The 25,311-nt window shown below is 34.5% G+C and overlaps 2 protein-coding genes across 3 annotated transcripts in view; one reads left to right on the top strand and one right to left on the bottom strand.

The window, feature by feature from the left end:
* Positions 1-22,362, top strand: part of PARPBP (PARP1 binding protein) — a 39,211-nt gene extending 16,849 nt beyond the window's left edge. Inside the window, exons 6-10 of one of the 2 annotated variants that reach the window (XM_066549658.1) lie at positions 5,737-5,920; positions 10,047-10,225; positions 11,425-11,506; positions 20,179-20,320; positions 20,988-22,362. In XM_066549658.1, the coding sequence (XP_066405755.1) occupies positions 5,737-5,920; positions 10,047-10,225; positions 11,425-11,506; positions 20,179-20,320; positions 20,988-21,292 (892 nt within the window). In that variant the 3' untranslated portion in view covers positions 21,293-22,362. Of the gene's footprint in view, positions 1-5,736; positions 5,921-10,046; positions 10,226-11,424; positions 11,507-20,178; positions 20,321-20,957 lie in introns of both variants that reach the window. The other variant, XM_066549657.1, reaches the window with a different exon arrangement.
* PMCH (pro-melanin concentrating hormone) lies at positions 21,650-22,866 on the bottom strand. The gene is made up of 3 exons (XM_066549811.1): positions 22,615-22,866; positions 21,919-22,120; positions 21,650-21,699 (listed from the first exon to the last, which is right to left on the bottom strand). Exons 1-3 carry the CDS (start codon positions 22,864-22,866, stop codon positions 21,650-21,652), a joined length of 504 nt encoding a protein of 167 aa, XP_066405908.1.
* Positions 22,867-25,311: the final 2,445 nt, after the last annotated feature.

The following is a 25,311-nucleotide window of genomic DNA, read 5'->3' as shown; positions in this document are numbered from 1 at the left end:
TTTGCAATTATTTTCTTTTCTCCATTTGTCACCCTGGTCACCCTGACTTTTCAAAGATGATATAAGGTTCTCTTATGAGGGTGTTTGCCAGTTCTATTAAGGCTGTTGGATGCAATCCATTTGGTTCAATGTTCTTGAACATAGTACTGTCAAGTGAAGTCTGATTTGACATTTAACCACTGCTGGCAGCTCTTTTCTGAAAAATTACTCTAATCAGACTGTTGGTAAAGACTGAGGCAAAGAAGGCACAGAGTACTTCTGTTTTATCTGTGCCCACACTGTTACAAAATCTACCTTTCAGCAAAGGTCCCTCATTTTCTTTGTTCAGCAGGTGAAGCTCCTTTAACATTCCTTGTAATTGTCAACTTCAGCTGAGCTTTGGTTTTCCAGATAATCCCTAAATGCCCAGGTGATGTTTTTAAATCATTTGTAATCTGTCCCTTCTTCACCATTCTTTGTGAAGCCCTTTTGCATTCAAGCTCTGTCATCAGTTCACTGTTTAGCCAAGCTGGTCTGCTGATATTTCTGCATATTTTCCTAAGTGTTGTGATGGAATGGTCCTGTGCTCGTAATATTATTATAGTGTAATATAATTTATGTTATTATGATTAATAACAGCTTGCCTGAGCGCCTTTGCCTTTTAGAACTTTCTCACAGGGAATTCAGTGGCTGCTCATCAAGACTTATTCTAGGAAGAATACTTGTTTACTTTTATAGCAACTTTGTCACCAGACTTGTGTAGCAAAGCTTGGGATGGAGAATATGAAGAGTCCTTCTAATTTCTTCCAATGAGCTGAACAAGAAATTTTAGCCAATACAGCAAAAGTAGCAGCAGCAAGATGGAAAAATATTCTGCAACAGGTTGCTTTTTTTGCTGTGTTTTTGTTATGGATATAATCTGAAGCTCCAAAGGCTCTAAGGAAGAGTCTTCATTTAATTTTGGTATCTGTCAGAAAATTAGATTAATAATCATATGCGCATTGCTGGAGGTGGAATTTTTGAGTACTGTGAGTGCTTTGATATAGTTTTTTTCCTTTACAGATATATTTAAAATCTATGATTTTATGTTGATAAACATAAAATCATATCTATGCTATGATTTGAAATCTTGAAATCTAAGTGAACATGAACTGCTAATTTTTTGAAAATTTATGCTTATAAGAAATAAGGCTTTAGATTTGCTTTAAAAGCACATCTACTGCTCTGTTAGAAATATTTGTATGGTATTTCTTCCTAGACACATTTTTTCCCATTCTTCTACCCAGGTAGATGGAGCTCTAGTTGGCATCTTTTTGCTTTGTGTTTGAGAATGGAATTACTGCTATAATATAGCAGTAATATTTCTATAGCTTTCTATAGCTCTAAATTAAAAAATTGGAGAACTGAGCAGTTGTTGTCAAGTTTTAAGCATCTTTTAAATCCATAACAAGGAAAAAAGGCTGTGATCTCCTCCCACCCTATGATTACTGGGTGTTTGTGATTTCTTTTAAGATACTTGTTCCCACTACCTAAGTCAGATTGCTATATATTTGTCATCTATTTTTTACCTCTGTTGAAGTTGAATTGAATGAATGATAATGTTAACATTAGTATAATGGAATTTTGACATATTCTTTTCTGTTCTTGGAATAAATTTCAGGACTCTGTTCTGCTTTTTATCAGGTTTTGAATGTTGTCCATATCCTCAACATTTTTTCCTTGTTTTTGCTATTTTAAGCTTTTCCAAAAGAGATGTATTTTCAGAAAATAAATAAAAGTGCTCCTGCATCATAACTTTTCACACTATGGCCTGAGTTCTGGAGGGAGAGCTCTTGCCATTGTAATTTAGATTTTTGGTCAGCAGAGGAGCTTGTTTATATGACAAGCTCAGTAGGAACAAAACAGACAAAGTGTGCTATTAGTTTCTTATAAATTAGTTACTTCTACATAAGGAAAAATGGTTTGATAAGAAAAATGAGATAGAAAAGGATAAGGTTGGTACTCAGATGATGTAAGGCAAAAGGGGTTCTAGGGGGCACAAGATCTGTCAATATTTTTAGTAGAAGAAACTGGTGACAGAAGATCAGATTTGCCAGTGCCTGGGTACCAAGTGGAGTTTTTATATTGCACTATTTTTTTAAAAACGCTTTAGAAGCCCTGGTGCAAATAATGGATTTTTAACATATGATTCATTTTATCTATATGTAGACATTTGTTTTTCTCTAGCTATGAGACAGGTGAATTCTGCTTGAGCTGTCTACTGTTTTAGTGCTCAAAAAGCTGAAGAAGGTAAACCACTCCTTCTGTCAGTTGATCAAAAATAGTTTCGAATTTTCATGCTGATGGTCACATTTGGACTTGACTGGATACATTCATTTGACAATTGCCACTGTTCTACTGGCTTCAGGCATCTGTGTTTAAACATTCTGTTGGATGGTGGAAGGTGGTTGTTTCTAAAGTGTTTGGGGTTTTCTTCCATTTATAATGACACTGGTGAATTTCCTTTGGTTATTTCTATCATAGAAAAAGAATTTGCTTTTCTGGTTGAGTTTTCTTTCAGTTCGTACCTTTTGAGCAAAGAAATGTTGCATGTGACTCTGAACAGAATCATATTACTAGCTTTTAAAAAAGTGTTCTTTTACAGCCTCTGCCATAGTGGCAACTGATGACAGTATTTGCTGACTGGATTTGATAAGAGTCCTCCTTCAGTTTAGACTGTGGATGGGATGATACTGAAGCACTTTATCCTAGAGTAGCTTATCTCAGTAACCTGTGATCTGAATGGAACATCACAGAAAACCTTTTAGCAGGAGCACTGACTAGAAGGGATAAAGTCTTTCCAATTGCCTTAGACAAATGGCATTGCTTTGTTTAATATATCAAGTTCATTCTTGAATTCAAATAGTTTTTTTGCTTCTCTTTCAGAATTAAAAAGAACAAAAGTTCTTTTTCTGCTGTAAAAATTATCTTAAGAGATGCCATGTAATTCCATATTTAAAACAAACCTTTGTGGTCCTTCTAACTGTTAGGAGCTGCAAAGTGGATAGCAGTTTCCAACTATATTTTATTCCTATAAAAAATTTTTTATATCAGATATTTTAAAGTTCATTCAAGTTCAACTGATCTTCTGAGTAATATAAATCTATGAAAGAGTAATAACAGAGCAATCTGTAATAGGGTGTCATCTTGGTAAAATAAACAAAACCCCAAACTCCCCAGGTGCTTTTTTACCACATTTTCCTTTTATCATCATGCTTTCAGTTAATCTTTTTGAACTTCACTAGAAACGGATCTAATAACTAGATTCACCATTTTATATCTATGAATATATATATACACAAATATATATATGTCCAATGACACAACACAACTTGTGTTCTGGTGTAAAATGGCATAATCTGTGGCAGGGCATTTCAGTGCTAATCCACACACATTGAATCAGCATTTTATGTCTTGGCCTGTTGATATAAATTCTAGTTGAAGTATAAATAAACTTTTCCTTGCTCCAGTTAGTACTCTGTATATCTGATAGGAGACTGGAGCTCTTTCCTGGAAAAGAAAGAATATGGGGAGAAGAAGAGATTAAATGAACTTTGTTTCTACTAGCAAATATCTTTAGTTGGCATTGGGCAATACAGGCAAAAAAATAACCTTTCACAAAAATATTTTCTGTTTATTTTTTCCCATTGAAAATCTATGACTCTATAATTGAGTTACATGCAGAGCAAAGCATTTAAATTAAGGGCATGCTTATGTTAATTAACTGTGCTGGTGCCCAGTACTAGTTGTATAATAATATTTTTTTCTTCCAGGATACATATGGGTATAAGTGTGTGGAAATAATAAATTTATTGCTTATTTACAAGTAAGTTCAACATATCTGTAGACAGAAATAACTGAACCAGGTTTTCACAGGGAATTTTAGTCAATCCCTTCACCTGCTCATTAGTCTTGAAGTTCTAGGTTTAGTTCTCATTTAATACAATACTTTTCTCATTTGAAGATATGATTTTGGAAAATATAAGTTTAGGAATGAGGAAAACAGATCAGTCTGGCAAGAATCATCAGGAGACTTGGCTGCAGTTCCTATATGCATCTCTGAAACAGAACTCTTCTTCAACATTTCTCTCCCCTTACCTCTTAACAACTTGCAGTGGATTTTTTTTCCCTCCCTTTGAACTTTTAATTCTTGTGTGGTTGAATTGTGGGGTTTGGAGAAGTGGTACAATAGATTTTTTTATATTTTTTAAACTGTCGTTTCCAAGATCTGGATGGGTCTTGACATGCCTACAGAGAGACTGGACATGGTAATTTTTCTTCTGGCCAAGTGCATACACTGTGCTTAAATTTTTTCAAAGCATAAGTTTTTCTGTTTAATGAAGCCTGCAAATCTAATGTGAATTGTATAATCTTTAGTCTGTAAAAGTTGAAGTTGAGAATTGTGTGGAAATATTTGGTATTTTCCTGTTTAAAAAAACCCAACAACAATTCCCCCCCAAAGTTTCATGTTAACATCAGGTTTTTCAAGTTATTTAGAGGAGTCTTTTTCAGCCAGAATAAGCCAAAACAGTAAGATCTCTGGCCCAGTTCCCTCCATGTATTTTAAGTGGAAAACATATAAACAAACTATTTTTCCTCTGACTCAATTCCTATTTTTATCTAGTTCTGCCCAATTATTTTGTATTTTATATGAATGTAAACATGAAGAGTTTTATTTGATGAAGGTTCTCCCAACTGGAATTCTAAAATTTATCTTCAGAATTTAATGTCTACAAAATACATCTTCATTTGCAGTTGCAAGGTCTCCTTTTAGGGCAAGCTGGCAGGACCATGAAGGAAACCAGTAAGTTGGGAGGAAGCTGAAAACTGAGTCATATCACTCTTGTCTATATGATCTGAAGTAATGAAGCCATTGCTTTGGGGTATTGACAGAACTGTCACTTGCAGCATCATAAATGTACTAATGTACATAAATGTACTAAAAATTCTACTGTAGGTGCCAATAACAGCTCAAAACAGCTCATTTCTGCTTTGATGTGAACTGCAAACCTTATTTAGGAAAAAAAGAAGCTTTGGGGAAGAGATGCATTATTATATAGGAGAGCTGAGTGGTTCTTGTAATGCTTTATTTTCTTTGCCCAAGACAAAACAATGGTAGAACATAGATGCTGTTTTGTTTAGGTACTGGAAAAAACTGTTAAGCTTTTAACTCAAGGAGCTTATTCTCTTTTTCACAAAATCTTAATTAAAGTAGTCAGACACCTGTGCTGAAGAAAGAGATTAATGGAGTGTGCCTTTATAGCTAATAGGGAAGTTCATGTGGTCTAATCACTATCTATTTGAATAAAACTGAAAGAAGATTGGGATTTTGAAGCACCTTCACAAAGCACAGAAACTCAAATCTAATGGGATATTAAACAGGAATGCATATTTGAGTGCAAAATTTTGTTTACACTTAAGAGTTTGAGCAAAACTGTACATACTGGTTTAAAGAAAGTACTTTTCTTGGAACCTCTAAGGAGACATTAGTTTTGTATTGCAGCTCAGAGTATTACTAAATGCTGAATTCATTACCTTATAATTATTTTTTTTTTTAGCAAACTATTGTGTTAAACAATACATCTATGCTGCTGTTTGATTTGAAAGATCAAAGCTGCTCTCTCTGATGAGCAGGGAAGGCTGGCCATGTTCAGCATTAATAGGTGTACTCAAGTGTTGCCAAGATTAACGTGGAAATGACCCTGTGCCTATTTTCAGAATCGCAGGGGGGCGAATTCTGTCAACAGTGAAGATGCATTTGATAAAAGGCCGAAGCAATGGGGATCCTTTCTGTCAGGCAGTAGAGGAAGCTGTACAAGACTTGGATTTGAAGATTAAAAATATTATCGATTCACAACAGGAAACCTCAACTGCTAGCACTACTGGAGTCAGTCCAGCACGGGTAATGGGACTTCTTTTGTTCTCTTTACTGTTTAGCTTTATAAGAAAGCAAAAATCTTTTGCCTGTTTCTTTTTTTTTTTTTTTTTTACATTTTTAAAAGACTATCTATAGAGTATAATCTTTTTCCTAACTGTGTAAAAGTAGTCATTTCCGCTATGCTGTGATTTTAAACTTGTTGAAAGACTTATACTTGAGGATTACACTGTGGATATCAAAGAACTGATTTACATAAACTAAATTTCTTACCTTAAAATTGCAAGTAAAATACTCTTCAAAGCTTAATTTGGTTGTGCAATTATTATAAATTTAGATACTTATTAGTGTCAGATTTGCCATTAATTTCAAAGCAGTAAATCTATAACAAATTTCCAAACAAAAGAACCTCATGAAAGTAGAATTAAGATTTGAGAACATGTATCAGTAATTTTTTATTAAAAATACACAGTTTTTAATTAGCACAGCATCAAGTATTTCAAAGGGTAAAGCCTTCAAAGTAAGGTTAAATATGTAAGAAATCTAAAGCATGGTAAAATGTGGAGTGGGAAGGGAATTAAAGCCCCAAACAATCATGTGTAAGCTTTTCTCTTTTAGTGTTTCAAGACAGTAATGAAACTATTAATGACTTTGTTTTCATGGAAGGAATCAGGATATTTAAAGTTGCGTATGTCAGGTGTTGAGGGCATAATACAAGATTTCTGTTTGTGTTTCATGTACTATGAATCTACTCAGGTTTAGATTATAATCTTTTTGTGATGAAAAAATCACCCAACTTTAATTATTTTATTTTATATAATTGATGTATAAGATATCTAATGTCATTTGTTTTTCTAGCAAATTAAAAAAAAATATAGACATCTTCAATGTGTTTAGAATTGTTAGGATGCTTTGTTTTGTGAAGTCATTGTATTTATGCCATGGTAGCAAAAGATTTTGAACAAATTTTAATCAAACCTTCAGTATCCTTTTTCTTTTCTAAGACAGGTAAAACCAGCCAGACCCTATTGGCTAGTTAAGCTGGTTTAAATGTGTGTTTCCACTGAGTATGTTGGATATATATTTCATCCTCATTTTCCTGTTTGCTATGAATATTTGTTCAGTTTATTGCTGTGTTTCCCTTTCATGTCCTTCTATTTGTTTCTCTTTCCCATATGCGAAAATTATAACTATCATCAGGTCTGTCTTTATTTAGCTACTTCTGTTACCAACAAAATTTTAAAAATCATGTAGATCATTATAAGCCAGGTAAAAGCATTTTATTAAAACTTCATTCTTCAGAGAAATTCACTGTTGCTTTTCCAAAATATTTATTTCTTACTGTTCTCCAGAAATTCATAGTCTGATGACTCTGTAGGAATGTTTAGCAGTATCCTTGTTGAGGCAGAAAATGGCAAAGATAGTTGTATCCTGATGATGTGGGGAGGACCTGCAGTGGAGAAGTTCATGAAGGGCTGTATCCCCTGGGAGGTATTCCACATTGAGAAGAAGAGGAAAAGTGTAAGGAAGAAGCAGCAGAAGGGACAAAGTGTTAGGAACTGGCTGCAATCCTCATTCCCCATCCCCCTGTGCCATTTGAGGGAAGGAGGTAGAAATGTTAAGAAAGGGATCCCATTATGATTAAATGTCAGTAAATTAGATTAATTTCATAAAGTCAAATCTCTTTTGTTTATGATGTGTAAGTGAAGGATCTGTCCTCATGTTACTCCCATCAGCCTTTTTCAAGATTTTTTCCACTTCCTATTCTGTTTAGGAGGAGGAAGGATAGAGCAGCTTGGTGAGCACCTGGCAGCTAACCAGGGTCAACCAGCACAGTCCTTTGTGGGGCCTGAGGAATTAGAGATAAGGACAGTAGTTGAGAGAGATAATGGGCAAATGTGGACTGAACATTGGTAGAGAACAGACTAACTGTGGGGAAACTTATTTTTTTGTAATTGTGGAGGGATGAGGGGTAGAATGTGTGTAAATTGTTTGCCTTTGTCATCATCGTGTTTATTTTGTTGTGGGGAATTCTTTTGGTTGATTTAAGTGAAGTCTGTGAAAATAGTGATGAATTTGTTTTAACAATTATCCTTAAGCATATGATTCAGAGAGTTGAAGTGGAAAAGGGAGCTTAGACAAATGCTAAATAGTGATACCAAATGGCATATTTTAGTGGAACTTGTTGTGGAGGAACCACTTGGTGTGGATGTTACTTAAACATATGGAGGGGTAGATTGCCTTTTGTATGGAAAGAGAAAGAAAAATTGAAAAAGTCCAATAAGTTATCCAAATTAATTCAACCTCTATTGGAAATTAGAGCATCTGTATTGTTCTATTAAGATCTCAGGACAGCAAACATTGATGCTTTGTTCTGATTCTTACATAGAGCTTGGGGGTTTTGTTTTGATTTCACTTAATAAGAAAGCCCCCTGATGCTTTAGTTATTCAGAAAAAAACGATCTATATTCAGTTCAAGTTTTGGTTTGATAGAATGTTAGGCTTTTATTCCTATGCAAGAGATTAAATAATTTCTTTGAGTGCAAATTTAAAATATGATCTTAAGTGTAGAGGTGAAAATTATGCCTCCAATACCTCCTGCTAAGGCTTATTCCTCATAAAATGTACCTGAAAAGTGTAACTTCATTAGAAAAATATTTGCATTTCTCCTGGCAGTGACAGTTTTCTTCCATCATTGCTCAGTTTTCCTGCAAATACCTGGTTTATAAGAATCTAGAGCTCCAGGAGAAGTTATTACTTTATGCAGCAGGAAGAACTATTTTATGTTGAAGCCTGCATGAGTGACTAATAGGAATTATGATTTATTTCTTCCTAAGAAAATTACTACTGTAAATGAAGTCTGGCTGTAACTATTTTATTTTAAAAAATAATTTGATTCATGATTAGGCTTATTTATAAGCATGATTTTTTTTATCTTACAGAGATCTTTTTGTTGTCTTACCTAGAATTCTTATTTTGCCTTGGACTTTTGTCCATGGTTAGTACAGAGAATAAGCCTCTGGTGTTGTACTTGAGATTTCTGAAAGTTATTTCTATAGATGTTTTTTTTCTTTGTGTATTATCAGTCAAGATGATGCCAAGTTTGTACTCCTTGCATTAGGACAAATTCACAATGGTACACATGACATTTAATAAAAATCTATGTTATGGTGATGTAATGACTGAAGAGGTTCAGAATAAATTTTGAGGAAATTAAATGGTACTGAAATAGGCCAATTCTATAAAGCCAAGTAACAACCATTTCTGTAATTGCTATTTCTAGCTATTGATTATAACTTATAGTAGCTGACAGACATGTGTTGCTATGGTTTCTTGAAAGCTACATACACTAATTGATGTAATCAAATAGAGAGAAAAATAGAATTTGATCTTTTCAAGACTGTGTTTTAAAAGCAGTTAACTGATTAGATAAATGCAGTTCATTGCTTATCTTGCCCTTCAGAATAAAGTCAAAGTATTCAGTGTTTCTGTGTATTTGTAAGAGTGCCTATAGTTTTTAAATAACTACCACTGTGTATTAAGCCCTAAATTTCTCTGTGGAATTCCTAGTACCTTCAAAGAAAAATATAGCAACTTTCAAGATATTTTAAGTCCCACAGTGGCTATGGATTTCTCCATCTGTACTGCTGACTGTTGCGTTGAGCACTTCCAGATGCGGATTGATTTTTTCTTTAAGGAATTCTCTATCCTTGTGGAAAATCGTGGGGAATTCACTCAAACAACAGGAAATTATGCCACGTACCTCTGTTGTCAAATCTTGATGGAAATCTCACTTTTAACCAACTACTTTAGCAGATTGTTAGTCAGAGTGGTTGGACTTCACCAGAATGTGTTTGTGTACCAGAAAATAGAAGGTTCACTTCTGCTGCACAGTTTCAGCACAGGTTTATATATTTTTCTGTGTGATTTGCTCATCAGTGTGTACATGTAGCTGTCAGTGATCTAAACTCCACTAACTACTTGGGATGAGAAAAATTTTCCCATGGAGAAATTCTGCATAAATTCCCCTTACTGCAAAAGGGAAGGAGGGCATTCTCACACCTTGTGCTGATGTAGATTGATTTTGGAGCCGAACTATTGGCCTGGCTTGATGAACTTTGCTGTTTTATGTTCCTTTTTCATTTACTTTCAGCCAAAATTGCATTCCATAAATCATGGCACTGCATATTGTGGCAGAGATACTGTAAAAGTCTTGCTAGTTCTTCTGGATGAAGAAGCTGTCAGTCCTCCTACCCAGAACAAAGCAGATCTGTTGTGTGACAATGAAAGCTTAAATTTGTGTGGCATCACCTCTGTTTTGACACTCTTCAGGTTAGTATTAGGAGGTTGCTTTTGTTGTGTTACTTTGTTTGTGCCTTTTTTTTAAGGATCTGAGTCTAACAAAGCATTGATGTTACTTACACAAAGCAAATAACCAATGTGCAGTCTGCTGTGAGATTAGGTGTAAAGGGGAAGCAACTTTAGAACAGTTTCACGTTTTCGAAAGCTTTCTAAGTCTTCATTTGTATTTATTTTCAAGATAGTTCTGTAACATGGGTTTTTTGATATAGTACATTTCTGGGCTGCACAAACTCTATGAAGGACACTGGAAACCCATTTCTGTGGGCAGTGACAAGGAAACTCACCTATCCATGCACTGATGATTGATTTGGTCACAGGTCATGAGGAATCATCAGTTGTTGAAAAAACAGGATTTGGTTACAAAGAATCATTGGTTACAAAGAGGATTCATGAACCAGAACAATAGTGTAGACAGTAACATGATGGAGCTATTTTGAAGCTATGTATTTTGGCAATTAAAATAGGACAACCATTGCAAGGCTGGCAGAAATTTTGCACCACAGACAGGTAGAAATAAACAAAATAAAGAATAAGATAAACAAACCAAATTTTATTTATGAAAAATTGGACAAAATGAGCTAAATAAATAATGAATTATTGTTAAGAACCTGTCCTCATATGCACATTGATATGCCATGACCTTAAACAGTGAAGTAATTACTTACATATGCATAGGTTAGTTCTTATTTCAAGACAAAAAACTTCCCCTTTATATGCATCATTAATTTTTTTCATTATAGGCATCAAATTTTTTCCTTGATGTATGTAACTACTTGCATAGTGACATGTAAGAGAGTGGAAACATTTTGTGTGAAATATGTGGAAAACTATATTGAATGTCAACCAGATGCTATTCAGGAGGGTGTAAGTAGAATGCTGGCTTAGAGGATCATCACTAGCATTAAAAATAATAATAATATTGTGTCTGCAGAACTACAATATTGGAAACACACTGCAAAATGAGTACCAGAAATTGGAACTGTAGGTTTGGTTTCTTTGTGCTCTTTTGAGGTGTCACAGTGTATGCTGTTCCTTAAGAAAGTAGAAAATAAGGTAAAGCTTGGCGAGTAAAGGTATTTGTCTTTCTGTTTCTGAGGAACTTTGTATGGCAACAGTTTTTATTAATGAATTGCTTTTACATATCCTAAATACTTCTCTTTTTGATATAGATCTCCAGCACGATCCAGTGGCTCTTCTCCAAAACCTCTTAGACAACGTATTCTGAAATCTATGGATAAAAAAGTAATTAAGGTACTCTGTAGGAATTGCTATGCAAATGTAGAGGCATTGTAATAATAGTGATAAAATAATAGTAGCAGTGTTACAATTCAGCCAGGTATCTGAGATTTTCATCCCATAGCTAAAGAAATGTAATTGTGATGAAACTGTGGAAGTGGCCCAACTAGAGCAGTATTGTAATATGAATAGAAATATCTAAAACTCCAGAAGAGAGAGGCTTTAAACTTAGAAGTACTTCTTAATGAAGATTTCTTAGTGAAGGTGTACTGAATTAATCTCTCTTCATTTACCTATCTGTGTATTTCAGGACCATAGAAATAAACCAAGCTATCTGAAAACAGAGATAAAACTGAATACAGGCGCCTCATTTTAGTTCTGATAAAATAGATATTGAAAAAGTGTAATAGTGATGGTTTCATTGTGGTTTTTCTTTTGATGCTTTTTATTTGTACCAATCTGAGGACATTTCTATAACATTGTTTTGTGAACAATAAAATAAAGATGATAATGTTTGCTTTTGTAGATGAAAAGGAACTTTACAGGAGCACATTGGTATTGTGAGGGGCTCTAGTAAAAAAAACAATATTTCTGAAAATTGCTGTCTTTCAGTGCACTGCATTTTTACAAAGTATTTTTCCTTAAAATAGGCAAACTTGAATGTTGAGACTATGAATGGAGACAGAGCTTGTCTTCTGCAGTATTTCAACAGAAAGCTAAATAAAAGTAGTGGCATAATATTTTTTACAGACTTAGCCCTGACAATATGTAAAAACACAAATCTAATTAGTATGTTTGGAAGAGGTGTTCTAAGCCATCAGAACTGGTTCTAGAACAGCACCATGGAAGATATCTTTCACTGGACATTAGATAAACTTGAACACATAGTGCATATCTAAGAAGTAGAAAGACATCAAAATGAAAAGCACTGTCAGTATTTTCAGCATGCATTTTAAATGTGCTCCAACTTCATTCTGAGTCCTTTTTTGTGGGTTGGGTCAATGACGAGCATTTTGGATACATGCACTAATTAGGGTGAAATTTAGTTTAAAACTTAGAGGGGAATTATGAAAAATTTATTAAGGATCTTTATGTAAACAACATTTAAATTGCAGCTTTACTCATCAAATAGCAAAAATGTCATGATGTTTGTATAAAATGTTGAAATACATAATTCTCTTAACTTAATGAAACTTTTGTAATTGGCTACACGAACAGTTGTGTTTAATATCAAAGTGCAAAAATTATTATCTAAAAGTAATTACCTATCACATTTAAGACATTTTCTGGTTTGATATGTTTTTAACAGAAACAAGCAAAAATACGAGTCAACTAAAATGGTTGTTTCTGAACAACTAACGACTTTATAACTAAGACTGACTTCTCTGCCATTCATTTTTGATTTCCACCCTCTCACATAAAATCCTACTTCTTTCTTAAAATGTTGATATTGCATTTTATTTTATTTTTTTTTTCTCTCTACCTCTCTAATGATTTCTACAGTTTCTTTTGCATGTTTCTACTCCTCCATATTCTAAGTCTGTATTTTTCTCTTCTCTTTCTGTACCTTCTTTGCGGCTGCACACGTCTACAAACAAAACTTCATGTATCAACAATTCAGAGATTGAGTGACCTAAGTGTCCCTTTTGTCAAAATTGGGATCTTCTGTTAATTCTACACTATCCTGTGGATACCCAGCTCTTGATCTTGAGGTGGTAGGTCTGTCTTTCCTGGTGTATTTCTGTAACACTGAAGAAGATTTTTTACATGCTTTATTTTCACTCCACGGCATTTCTGGAATATTTTCCCCTATATCTACTCAAGCGTAATTTACTACGTGTTCATTTTACTTTTTGATGTGCTGCTGTATGTTTTTCTTGGACTTGATAGTTGCAACTTTAGCCCACGTTCATTCACTGAGATTACTGTTCAGAAGATTGTTACCAAAGTGATTAGACACTGGATGCCATCCTATTGTTTCTATCTCAGTCTGTTCCTTTAAGTTGTGGTACATATAAGCTACTTGTTTTAGCCTGTCTGAATCCACTTGTTATTTGATTTGCTCCTTTGGTCTGTCCTTGCTTATATTCAGCCTGCAGTACCAGTCTTTGTTGTTCATTTGTTAATTTTCATCTGAACCCTTTTAGCTTTTATACTGTTTCTTATGGCTGAAGGGATTTCCTTTAGATATCTGCAGAACTCATTATACTCCTTTCAAACCTTTTTCGGTACCTTTAAATCAACCTCTCCCCACATCTTAGTAGTGCTTTTTGTTGAGGTAAATGCCCATTACAGTGACTAATTTTAGTTCCTTTCACTGTGAATCCATATATTTCTTGTCGAGGATTGTGATGTCTCTTGGCAGAAATAAATTTTGCTCTGTACTTACTGTACAGCACCTAGCACAAAGAATTCCTTCTCCATAGCTGTAGATCTCAAGTGCTGTAGTAATATTTACCACCTTGTTACACTGAGTGTCAGTCTCCCTTATTATTCCATGCAAACATCTTGAAATGAGTACAGGTTGCTTGTTAAATTCACAGTTACAAATTTTGTTATGCATAGTGTATTCATGTCAGCAAATGATTCAGGAGATACTCAAAAAAAATCTGGTAAGGGAGTAGCAATATAATGTTTCTTCTCAATATCTGTGATCCTTCAGAGAAGTTTCTTTTGCCATATGTGTGATGGTAACTTAAGTTCAAAAAGACTGCCCAAAATGTCTCTTTACCATGCTGCCTCTGATAGGTGTTAGGTGGTTAGCCTACAGTATAAGCTAAGGATGTCTTATTAGGACTTATCCCATAAAAGTTACCTTTGCCATGATATTTGAGAAGGGAAGAAAAACTCAGTAGTGGTGATTAGTTTGGTTGTATGCTGAGTCCCTATATCTAAATGAAGAAATTTAGGCAAATTTATAAAGAAAAAAGAGAAACACCTTAATTAAAAATGAAATTTTAATGAAGCAAGAGATAAAATTTGTTTTGTTCTCTTTCCTTAAGAGGAACTGAGTTCTCAACTTCTATGGAATTATGTGGAGGAATGCAGATTGATAATATTTAGACCTAGGGCACATCATCACTATGTGTTTTAATATCTAAAAATAAGGACAGTGGATAAAATAAACAGGTAGCTATGAACTGGAATTGGTGTTCAGAAATAAAATAAATCTTGTGGATGTTTCCATTGTGCCAAAACAAATTCTTGGCAACAGTGAATGACAAAGAAATATTTTTTGTCTTTCAATCCTCATTAAATACTGGAAGAAACACAGAAATACAACCTAACTATATTGGCATTTGTTGGGAAGCAAAGCTGTTGCTCTTATTGTTTGATGAGAAAGAAGTCTGGGGAAACAAGCATGTTGCATTGTTTCATTTCCTCTAGCAGAAGTAGGTAAGAATAAGAATATGAAACTTGGTTTTTCCTTTGGGAACCAATTTAGTTTCTAGTTTATCTGTTGTTTAAGTGAAATGTCTTCTGACGAATAGTATTTTGTAGAAGGAGTCTTTAATTCAGAAAGGTCTGTGGAACATGTATTGAGTTATGTCACTTGTCAGCTGTCCTTGTTATGTCACTTGTCTGCTTTATTGAAATACATAAGAAGCTTAATTGGACAGGAGAGAGTTGTTTTACCTGAAAAGGATTCATCCAGCCTTATGTCTGCTTTTTTGAATCATATTTCTATTTATGTGAAATGAGTAGAAACCTGTTGTTGACTAGTTTTTTTGTAGATTTCAATGGGTTATTAAAAGCTCTGGTTAGTGGTGTGAGAGGGGAATGAACAGGCTGTTAGAATAACCTGCTTTGTTTAGGTTGAGGAGCAACTTAGGACAACAAAAATGTTGCATAATAAGATTTTCATCTTTTTTTTGCACTGCAAAATATTGAGACTTTCAAGTTGTAGGTGAAATCCTGTTCCTGAACTAATGAGATTGAGTGGAACTGAGAACTTCAGAACTGAGAACTGAAGAATCAAAGTTATTAGGCTGTAAGCATGCAATATATGAGAGTGCAACAGTTCTTTTTTTGTAAAGTTAAGATTATTTTGGCCTTTTGATATATTGTTTTAGAAAGCCTGCTGCATTGTTAGCAGACTTACCCTGAAACAGCTGCAAGGACTTTCAGTAGTTTGGTGCGGTTTATTTCTTAATGTAACCGGAGACAACCTTTCCTATATGAGGCACTATTTCCCTCCAGTTGGGAACATGGCTGCAGATCTAGTTTTAAGAAGAATTTGTGGCTTAAGAACTCTAACAAATCTTGGCATGCTTGAAGCTCATTGTAATTTTACTGTGTATAGAAATCCTTCCAAGAAAAAAGCAAAAATCCTGGTCTGCCTTTCTCATGTGACTTTTTCATGTCTCTATAAAATGACTTAATATCTAGCTTCATGCACTGCTGTTATTTTTCATAGCTTAGTTCTCTAAATGCTGTTACTTGAGAGAATTGTTTTGCCTATTTGTGATTCCAGTACAAATAAACTGTGACTTGGAAAACTAATAACAGGAAGTAATCAAGAGTTTTTTTGTATGCCCACTGTAATTGTGAACAGAAGAGTCATAGTAATAGAGAAAACAATCTTCTTCAGGTAGTAGTCTCATCTATTGTTGCAAGAAATGTTTGTTTCCTTAGTGCAATGTAAGTATGGAGAACACCAAAGTTGATTGCTGGTTTAGCAGAGGAGGGAAGTAAATAGAATGAAAAGGTTACATGTTCAGCACAAAATCTGAGGAAAGACTTGGTGTCAGTTGATAAACCACATTTGTGTAGAAAATACCATTTTTATTTCTACAAGACCCCTAAACTACTTTGTTTAGTGTCCATAGCTGTGAGTTTTGTTTGAAAGCCACTAATGAGGTGATTTGGGGTTTATGTTCTCAAAACAGTAGCAGGTTATTTTGGGATAGCAAAAGGCTGGTACAATATCGTGCTAAAAAAAAATTGATTGTTGCAGTACAATAAAAGCCTTCTACTACCTCAGATATCAAGGATATTTTTTAATAACATGCCTTGGCTTGACAAAGATATAATTTATTATTTTGTTACTTGTCACTTTTTACTCCTTTCCCTTTTCCAACTTCCTCTTTCAACTTACCTTGAATATTTTTTTTTCTCAAAGGACAAGGGTAAGGATGGAGAAAATAAATTTTCTTTCTATCTTTTTTTCCCTTCCTTTCTAGTTGTTTGGCTAGAAAATAAAAACATGTGTTTGTTGTTACTGATGTAGGTTTTCAAATTCTATTATGCCATTCCAGTGCATAAAAACCAAATCTCAACATTCTTAGTGACTAAATATTGGCAGTACTGTCTGTATGCAGATGCTGGAAGGAGATCTGGAACAGATTATAATCTAACTTTTAGAAATAAATAGAGCATGCACCATTAATATTTCACATAAAAGCAAATGTTTTATATGGGCATCTTGAACAACTGAAAGCTTTCTCTAGATACAGATGTTAAGGTGGGAGAATATACTACTTTGTCTGCTTATTAGGACTTCTAATTGACCTACCTGTGCTGAAACAGTTGTAAATTCTATCCTACTTTCTCCCAGCTGAAGAGTGGTAACAGTGAACCTTTTTTTCTGAAATGCAGCAGAACATTTCTTTGTATGGGGATAAGAGCAACATCCAACTTTCTTGTGAAGAGGAGAAGAAATAGTAAGGCTGAGTTCATTGTGTGCCATTTTTGTGTGTGCTGAGTGTGTGCAGCTACTCTGCACACTGATCTCCCAACATTTTTTTCTCTCCCAGAGCTGTGGGTCACTGGCATGGTGCTCTTAAAACAGTGAATTTTAGGGAATTTAATATAAAAGAACTCTAAGGGCCTTTTTTCTATGAGCTTTTTTTAAGCTGTTGACAGGTTTTATTGTGTGCTTCAAGTAAATTTTAGGTTGATCTTTCTTCTTAAAAACATTCCAGTGAAGCTCTACTTTCTAATTCAGCGATAGACTTGTGCTCCTTTGTGCTGCCTTCAGGCTGTTAAAATGTGCTTATTGCTACTTCAACCAATGTAATACAGTATGGAACTGTAGTATATTTCTTTATACTAGTGGATATATGTTCCTAGACTAGTTGAGAAGTTTGACTGCTTCAAAAAAGGTGTCTTACACTATATATACACCCTCTAGATTAGTTCTAGCATCCACAATCTGATTTGGTAGGGCTTTGTGTCCTGTTTGCAAATGCCTGACTGGTATGTGATGCAATAGACATATTTCAAGCTTCAGTGAAGTTGAAACACAGATGGGTTTATGTTGTGAGTTTTTCAGTGTTTGAGCTTGACTTCTGTCTATTGACTCCACATATTTTATCCCTACAAACTGAATCAGTGAACTGAAAGATGGGAGTGGTAAAAAGAAATTCTGTTGTTTATAAAAAAATAATTGCATTTATTGTTGGTTATAGAATGGGAACTGTCAGGCTTTCTTGCTCAAATTTTATGTTCTTCATGCTGTATTTATTATAGGTTAATCAACTTTGCAAAATTGTAGCTTATTTGCCTCTTGCAATATGAATGTGATAGAAAGCCGTTCAAGTTGCATAATTTTTGATGTGTGTCATTTACTGAACAATAATTGAGAATTGAGGAATTTGTAAAGGATTAAAATGAAGCTTTTTCAAGAACATATCAAGTACTGGAAAATATTTTTCATTAATATTACAGTAACCTGAAGCTGAAAGGAAATGGAAGTCCTGTATCTCCTTAATATTGTAATTGTACAATATGATGTTCACTAAATTTAGACAGCTGCTCTATCCTTCAAAACACATTCTGAAAAGAATAAAATGACATATACAGTCTGTAGAGAGGAAGAGGCGGTGCAGACTCTGATCTCTACTCTCAAGTGGCCAGCAATAGGACACAAAGGAATGGCATGAAGCTTTTTGAGGGGTTTAGGTTGGAAATTAGGAAAAAGATGTTCACCTGAATGTTGATTGGGCACTAGAACAGGCTCCTCAGGGTAATGGTCGGACTTCCAAGCCTGACAGAATTCAGTGCTCTCTGGCATGTGGTGTGATTCTCGGGGTGTCCTGTGCAGGGCCAGGAGCTGTACTTGGTTCTTGTGGGTCCCTTCAAACTCAGCATATTCTATAATTCTACTTACAGTCAGTGAGCTGAGGCATAATCTTGAAGCATACAAACCTTGTAAATGTCTTTGTATGTAGTCTTCTTTTGTGGTAAATATTTTAAAGTACAAAGTAGATTAACACTAGGAAGACATTTGAGTTTTTGAGAGTCAGGCTTGCTAGTTTGCCCTGTTAAATCTCCTTTTCTTTCCCGGTCTGTTATCTGGCCCAAATAAATTGCAGTTTGAGAGTGATAGACAACAGGGAAGACTTGGTCTTTTTGACTCTTGAAGGGAATACTGAGGATTAAAGTAAAACTATGTATGTCCAGGTGTATTGAACCAGAAAGAACAACTATATTTTGGTAAATAAATGAGGTATTTTTTTACCAAATTCTCAGTGTATTCACTTGGCCAACAGCAGTACCATGAAGAGATATCTGGGTTGCATCTCAGTGATAAATTCAAGTCTGTTACCCTATATGTAGGAAAGCAGGATCTGATCGAAGTGGCATCAATTGTTACTGAATTTTGTGGATTACTTCCTCTGGGAAAGGAGGTTTCTGGGAACATTATTCTCTTTCTCTGTCTAAATCTGAGAATTTAAGTTAGAAGAAAAGTATATCTCTAAGGGTCAAATCTGAACTGCAAGGTTTAATCTTGCTTGTGCTAAGAAGAAGAGTAGACTTGCATAATGCAAACCTTTTAATCAGAAAAGTGCTTGTAAACCTCCTATTCAACAAATCACTCCTGCCATCTATTTATGTAGTAATATTTATTTTGTAACAGTGCTTATTACTTGTTCTTTTCCCTGATGCTTTTACTGAAGCACCTGTTCAGCTCAAATTGATTTAAATTTGCCTGTGCTTGGTGTGATGGAATCATTAGCTAAAAATCCAGTTGTATTGTAATTATCTGCTCTGTGCTATGTCTTTCAATATAATTCATATAATCCAGTGCACTTTCAAATGGAAGTGAGGGCAGAATTTGTCTTGCAGAACCTATACCATTTATGGTCAATTGTACAGAAAATATAATGCTTGACCTGAAATTCTCAGCTGATGTGAAGATGTAACTTAACAATAAGCTGAGGAAATTTTACCTGGGACTTGAGCTAAATGGGTATGTTTTGGCAAATGAGGAGTTAGACATTGGCATTCAGTGGTGAAATGGCTTTGTTTTGTGAATAAATGGGATATCTGAAGTAGTACTTGGTATTTTCATATAGAAGTACAGATGATGAGCTGCAGAAGTATGGAAATTGACTGTAGTAGCTGCAACACCTACTCAAAACAGCCCTATCAGAAGACAGGGCTAACTTAAGACAGAAAACTTTAATTTGAAGATCTAAGAGTTAATGTGTACCTTTCTGAAAGAGCTGAAAAAATTAGTTTTGAATTATTTTAGTACTTTTAATAGAATAATAAATGCTTATTCTTGAAAGCTCTTATGCTTTGTAAATTAATATCTAATTTTCCTCTTTAATGTGAGCATATCCATTTTTCTGGTATTTAATGTGAAAAGAATGGTAAAGCTCATTATTATACAAGTCTTGGCTGGTGTTGTCTTTCACTTTTTTAAATTATAGAAGCTAATAGCAGATTGGTATTTGCAGATGAAGCAATCTTCAATTAAATCCCAGTTTGCCTGTACATATAAAAATGATTTGAGTGAAATGAATGGTCAGCATTCCTGTGCAATTCCAACCTGCAAACATCCTGTACCAAATCAACATTTAAAAGCTGGAAAGCCCACAGGTAAGCTGTGGTAGGATTGAATAAATAAATGTGATGGGTAATACTTTAAATGCTATCCAAAAAGCCTTTAGTATAATTCAAATATTTTCAAGAAAAGGAACAAAAATGTCTCATTGTTCTCCATGTCTCATATGCCAGTTAAATCTTTATGCAATCAAATTGTAGTGCCAATGCTTTGAAAATATAAATGTTTGAAAAGTGTGTTGATGCTATCTTGCAATAAAAAAGTGATATATGTTGCATATATGACATATTTGTTCTTATTCTACAAAAGTAAGCCAAGTGCAATTTATATTTTTGCCATTAAAAGGGGGGAAAATTTGTTTTACTGCACTACAAGCTATATAATATATAAAATTTCTATGCCCTTTAACCCTCTCTTCCAATATCTTAAAGTTATAAATCCACTTCCCTAAGTTAGTTCTTACATGTTTTTGAGCAATATAATTTTAAATTGGCAATGCACTTACGAGCACATAGCAAATTTAATAGCAATGACAAGCATAGCTTTGTTTTATTGGTAATACATTATTTTTGATTAAAAAAAATAACATGGCAGTCCTTATAGAAAAAGGATGTGTGTTCCCAGGTAACTTTTTATTTCCTCACATATGTTTTTGATATTCTTACATGACAGAAGGTCCAAATTCATGTCTTGATGTACCAGGGCTTGGAACTATTTCTGAAAGTGTTCACCAGACTAGAAGTTATACAGAAATGGGAAAGCTGAGTTGTCAGCCAAGGAACAAGAGCTCTGAGAATGAACAGATGGATTTGAATAATGACAAAATAATCTGTGACAAGGAAAGTGAACCATCTTTGCAGAAAAATACTAAAAGACTTAAGACTTCAAGCAGCTCTAAGAAGGAATTGGACAGCAAAATTGGTGGAAAAAGAAAACAGACCAAAACTGCAAGTAAGAATAAGTTGATTGCTGGTCAGGCAAAATTAACTCGCTTTTTTCAACTCTAAGTTGTTTTTTTTCACATACATGTATGTTGACAGATGTAAAATTTTGCAAGAAAACAGGTGAAATTTATGAATTACTTCCTTTCATATGTAAATAATTGAAAGTAGCTTGTATATTATAGTAGACAATTGCTTACAAGTCTGGATTATGCTGTGAAGTATTTTATTTTTTAATAACAGTACATTGTTAATGATTACACTGGTATTTTTGGTAATGAATTCTGTATCCCTCTACAATGCAATGGGAAATGATTTTTGGATGTGTATGCACAGTTACACTAAAACTCAGTAGCTCCAAATTACATTAAATTCAGAATAAAATGCTTAATCTTCAGAGAGGGTGGTGGGGATAAGTAGTTTTCACACTTGCCAACAAGGTCGATAGACTCTTCCCAGCATACACCTGAGGACTACAGGAGAGAAAAAGAGCTTGAAAGTTTAAATCATCAAAGAACCAGAATTCTTACGGCTTCTGGAAATATTAATTTAACAAATGCTCCCTCCCCCATGCAACAAATCATAACAGTCATGGAGTCTTTAAATGAATCTCTACCAAATTGCTATATTGACATTGCAGTGTACTTTACCAGAGTGAAGTAATTTTCTGTGTAAAAATAAAATATATTTACTCTCAAAATCTCTTCTTCCAATAGGTAATTTAGCTGAATTTTCTTCATCTGTGGTCTCTCTTTCCTGTATTGACTCACTATTTTGAATTTCATTGTCAGCTGGAAAAGCTATGGCTCCCTTCAGTGCAGGATAAGGTAGTTGCTTTCTTCCCAAGTTGATTGGCATAACATGGTTGAAGAAATCATGCCTGGAACCTCTGTCCTGTTTTGAGGGAAGACAAGAGGTTTATCTTTATTTTGTTTCTTATGTTCCAACAGCGCAGTTATTTTATGTTTCAAAATCATACCTTAATAGTAATGACCTGTATTGCATCCTCGGCCAAAATGGTGTAATGGACATAATTAAATAATGAGTCCCACGTTTGGCAAAGTTAAAAACCTGTTGCTGCATATAGGGACATCATCAAGAATACATATAGGTTTCTTCTTATCCCTACCCCCCCACCCCCAACCCCCATCCTCCAAGTTTTGGCTACTGTCTGTGAAAATCAGATTTAATTCAACTGTCCAAGTTACACATTTAGAATCTTGGCATTAGATATATAGAATTGAATTTTTTTTCTTGACTATGTTATGTTGAACTGGTATTTTTATATAATTACCTGGTCATTGATTTAAATTGTTGCACTTGTTTTCTAAAGGGGTATAAATGAATTTCAATTTTACAATTAAGCCAAAATTTAAAACTGAACTCACCAAAAACTTCGTGTTTCCAGCATTCTTATCATTGAAGACACTGCTGTCTTCAGTATTGTGGTACTTCAGCAAAGGTATAGCTCCTCTGTTCATACCTTTATCTCCATTTTGTAGAGTTTTTCCTAGATTTAATGCAGCAAGCAACATATCTTCATCCTCTACCTCTTGCAGAGACTTTGAAACAGAGAGTAGAAAACCTTGAGAAAAAAGAGAGAGAAGGGAGAGAATTAGGATATATGATGAGATGCACATTTTTTAGTTATTTAACGCTTGCATATAGGTTTGGCACTTCTCAAATTCTAAGAAATCTTTTCCAGGGGTAAATAATTATGTTTTCCATTTCTGGAATGGCCCACTTTATATATTTTACAGGTTGAATGGAAACTACTTCAATGGCTGATGAGTACATGCTTTTAAAATGACTCATATCAAGTAACCTTTTCTATAATCCTCCTAATCCCATCTGTTTAGAACTAAAACATTTCTTTGTCATACATAATTTGTTTCTTTGTATGTTTTTAGAACAGATTAGTTTCTTTTGGTGGATCAATATGACAAAGTTCACAGAAAAAATGATGTCCATTGGAGTTGTTTATAAAGCCTTACCTCTGGTTAAGGCAATTTAAGAAGAGGAACTAATCTACATAAGTAAAAGGGATTGTTTGATGCATCATAGTTGTGAAACTGGATTCACAGAAGAGCTGAAATTCTGGAAATTTGATGATGGCTGAGACTGCTACCATGTTAAAGTTGAAATAATTAATTTGTATTTTGATGTCTGTTATGTCAGGTTGCATTATACCAAAGAGCTAATGGCTAGAAATATTTATTTGTACCTAATTAACTATGTTTGTGTTTTCTTACTGAAAGTGGACCTTTCTCTGCTACAAATATAGTCAAATATGCTTGCTAAGAATTTCGAGAGAAAACTTCAGTTTTTCATTTAAAATGTCTTTGAAATGTATTTTTTATGCTGTGGAAGAAAATATAAATGTTTCTGCATACTACTGTTGCATTGTTGTTGTGTGGGGCTGGTTTTTTTTGTTGTTGTTGGCTGTTTTTGTTTGGCTTGGGGTTTTTTGCCTTATCTGGAAAGCCAATAGGGCCAGCTGAAATTTAGCTAATCTGTTAATGCTGGTGATAGAAACCACACATTCATTGGCCGTGTACCTCTTAGCCAGTGCTTCATGTTTCATCCTTTAGCTTAGTGCAGGGGACCATGCTGCTATTCAAGGCAAAGCACCAGGAAATTGGCCACTATTCCCTGCTGAACTTCCTGGAAAAGTACCTGCCTTGCCAAAGTAACTTCTTGATAAGACATTTCATGGGAAAATACGTCATGCCAGACTAAGCAGATTTTGACTAAGAAACATTTTTGGTGTACCCTCTTTTCTCCAAATGAGAAAAGTTCATTTCTAGGCAAAGCATCTCTCACAAGCAGAATTGTTGCTTCTCATTATTTTCATTTTCTTGCTATGGAGCCTGTACTTGCCTGTGGCTAATTGAAGTGTTTTCTTTCCTTTGACTTTAATTGTCTGGCTACAGAGGAGACAAATTTGAGAGCTGATCGTATGTGGTTTAATACTTATCCAATAATTTTTATTTTTCCCTCACATTAAGTATTTGTACAGTTTTGTTCAATTAATAAAGCAGAAGCCATGTATGCTTTCTTGCAGGTACTTTTCATTTAACTCGGCCTTGACAGAACAGGAGTGCTTTGGAGCTGTGGTGGCAGCAAGCTGTTCTTTTTCATATGTTGGTATACCAATTAAGAGTTGGAAAACAAGCTATCAGCCCAGTAATTGTGTAGATGGCAGGAGCTTCTGCTCCTCTGGAGCTCTTCTGACACCCACAGGTGTGCAGCATCTCACACGGGGCTCACTTTCTAATGCTTCTGTCATTTAATACAAAGCACAGCTCCAAGGAGTACAACTGACCTGGATCATTCAGGTTGTCTGTCTACAGTGTCTGGCTGGTTTTCTACTGTGAGACACAAGCTGATATCAGTGAAGGAATATGCTTGTCAGGGCAAACTTATGCTACTTGTCCCAGGATCTTCTACTGCTTCTTGAAGTAGTTGTTAATTTTTAAGGTTTGAAGATCCAAGGTGATTGTGAATGATAATGAGTAGAAGCTTCTAACTAGGCTGCCAAGAAATCTAGAGCACATGTCTGTAGATTCAATGATTTATCAACTGCTCTGAACAGGCAGAAAACATTTGTACACCTGCAGATATGCAATGTGTGTTTTGTATACAGCTCTTCATAATGCCTTGGGGAATCCTAGCACTCTGACATCGACGCTTTAATTTCTTCCTCCCGCAACTTAGAATTTTAGTAAAAATGTGAAATGTTTTAATACATCACCTTCCATGTTTTACTGTTATTTGGACTTAAAAAAATATAAATAGTATTATTAACCCAGTAGTGCTTTCAGAACAATAACCATTACTTAGAGAAATACTTCTTGCTTCTACTTTGTTACAACAAAATATGAACTCTTAACATCAGAAATCTTATGTGGTATATGTAAGTAAATAAAATCTAGGTGATAACATACTTGGACTTTCTCTATATTCATTTTGAATTCTAGGAATGGGTTACAAAACAATTGCAATGGTTTCACTTGGTCTTGTAACTACTGTAATTGCTGTGTACAAGTGCTTGAACCCAATTCCTAGTAGAAGGAAGAATAAAT

Source organism: Molothrus aeneus, chromosome 5, assembly GCF_037042795.1.
Source record: "Molothrus aeneus isolate 106 chromosome 5, BPBGC_Maene_1.0, whole genome shotgun sequence".
In the NCBI taxonomy this organism is placed as follows: domain Eukaryota; kingdom Metazoa; phylum Chordata; class Aves; order Passeriformes; family Icteridae; genus Molothrus; species Molothrus aeneus.
The sequence above is the reverse complement of the archived record's forward strand: the minus strand, read 5'-3'. Positions and strand labels throughout refer to the sequence as shown.